The sequence below is a fragment of the Merops nubicus genome, unplaced genomic scaffold (genome assembly GCF_000691845.1).
Source record: "Merops nubicus isolate BGI_N331 unplaced genomic scaffold, ASM69184v1 scaffold28766, whole genome shotgun sequence".
NCBI lineage: Eukaryota > Metazoa > Chordata > Aves > Coraciiformes > Meropidae > Merops > Merops nubicus.
Genome location: NW_008617393.1, coordinates 1,012 through 2,007, shown reverse-complemented (window position 1 = coordinate 2,007; position 996 = coordinate 1,012). Strand labels below are relative to the sequence as shown.

At 64.7% G+C, this 996-nt stretch overlaps 1 protein-coding gene across 1 annotated transcript in view; it reads right to left on the bottom strand.

Moving 5' to 3' along the window:
* LOC103775670 (long-chain fatty acid transport protein 1-like) overlaps positions 1-683 on the bottom strand; it is a gene marked incomplete at both ends in the record, with an annotated part of 3,314 nt that extends 2,631 nt beyond the window's left edge. The window contains one exon of the mRNA XM_008943140.1: positions 286-683. Within this exon, the coding sequence (XP_008941388.1) occupies positions 286-683 (398 nt within the window). The remainder of the gene's footprint in view (positions 1-285) is intronic.
* Between the last annotated feature and the right edge of the window lie 313 nt (positions 684-996).

The following is a 996-nucleotide window of genomic DNA, read 5'->3' as shown; positions in this document are numbered from 1 at the left end:
GCAGGTCCCTGTGTCTGCTGAGGGCTCCAGAGCTGCCCCAGCACTGCAGGGGGGTCTCGTGGGCTCCCCAGAGCAGGGCAGAACCCCCCTGGACCTGCTGCCCACGCTGCTGGGGGTGCAGCCCAGGCTGTGGGACATCACCGGAGAACATCCAGCTTTCCATCCCTCCCTCCTCTGTGGGGCTACTCCCCACCCCTTCCCCTCCGAGTTTCACCCAATCCCCTCCTCACTCCAGACCCCTCGAGGGGCCTGTGGGGCCCGGGACCCCCCCCAATTCCTCCTCACCGGCCGCTAGCTCCCCCCCGAAGACGAGGCCCTTGGCCCCCGAGGCCGTCACGCAGTACACCAGCGAGTCCAGCCGCAGGTTGAAGTTGATCAGGGCGGCTTCCACCAGCCCGAGCCACAGCCCCACGAACTCGGGGCGACTCTCCATGAAGATGGCCACCACGTCGCCCGGGAGGTAGCCCTGCTGGTGGAAGCAGTTGGCCACGGCGTTGGAATACTCGTCCAGCCGGCGGAAGCTCCACTGCTCGCCCGTGGCCTCGTAGATCAGCGCCGTCTTCTCAGGGTGCCTGCGGACCACGGCCTGGAACATCTTGGGGATGGTGCTCTGGGCTTTCTGGTGCCTCCGCAGCTCGTACTTGACTCGCAGCCGCTTTTCTCGCAGCAGCACCGAGAGGCCGCTGAGGAGAGAGGAAGAGGAGGAGCAGCTTCAATTCCAGCCCGGCTAAAGGAGAAGGGACGTGGGCTCGGAACCCCTCGGGTGGGCAAACGTCTCATCGCTGCTGCTCGAGCGCTGGCACGGGATGGGAAATAAAACCCAGCAGCAGTTCTGGGGCTTCCCAGGGGAGAAACGCCGGGGAAAGCTCCTGAGAGACCAGGGTGAAGGTTCAAGGGGGAAATGACGTCTTTTAACAGTGTCTTATCATGGAATTGGTGGGGCTGGAAGAGACCTTGGAGTCCAAATGCCACCCAGCACGGCCGGGACCCCCCACC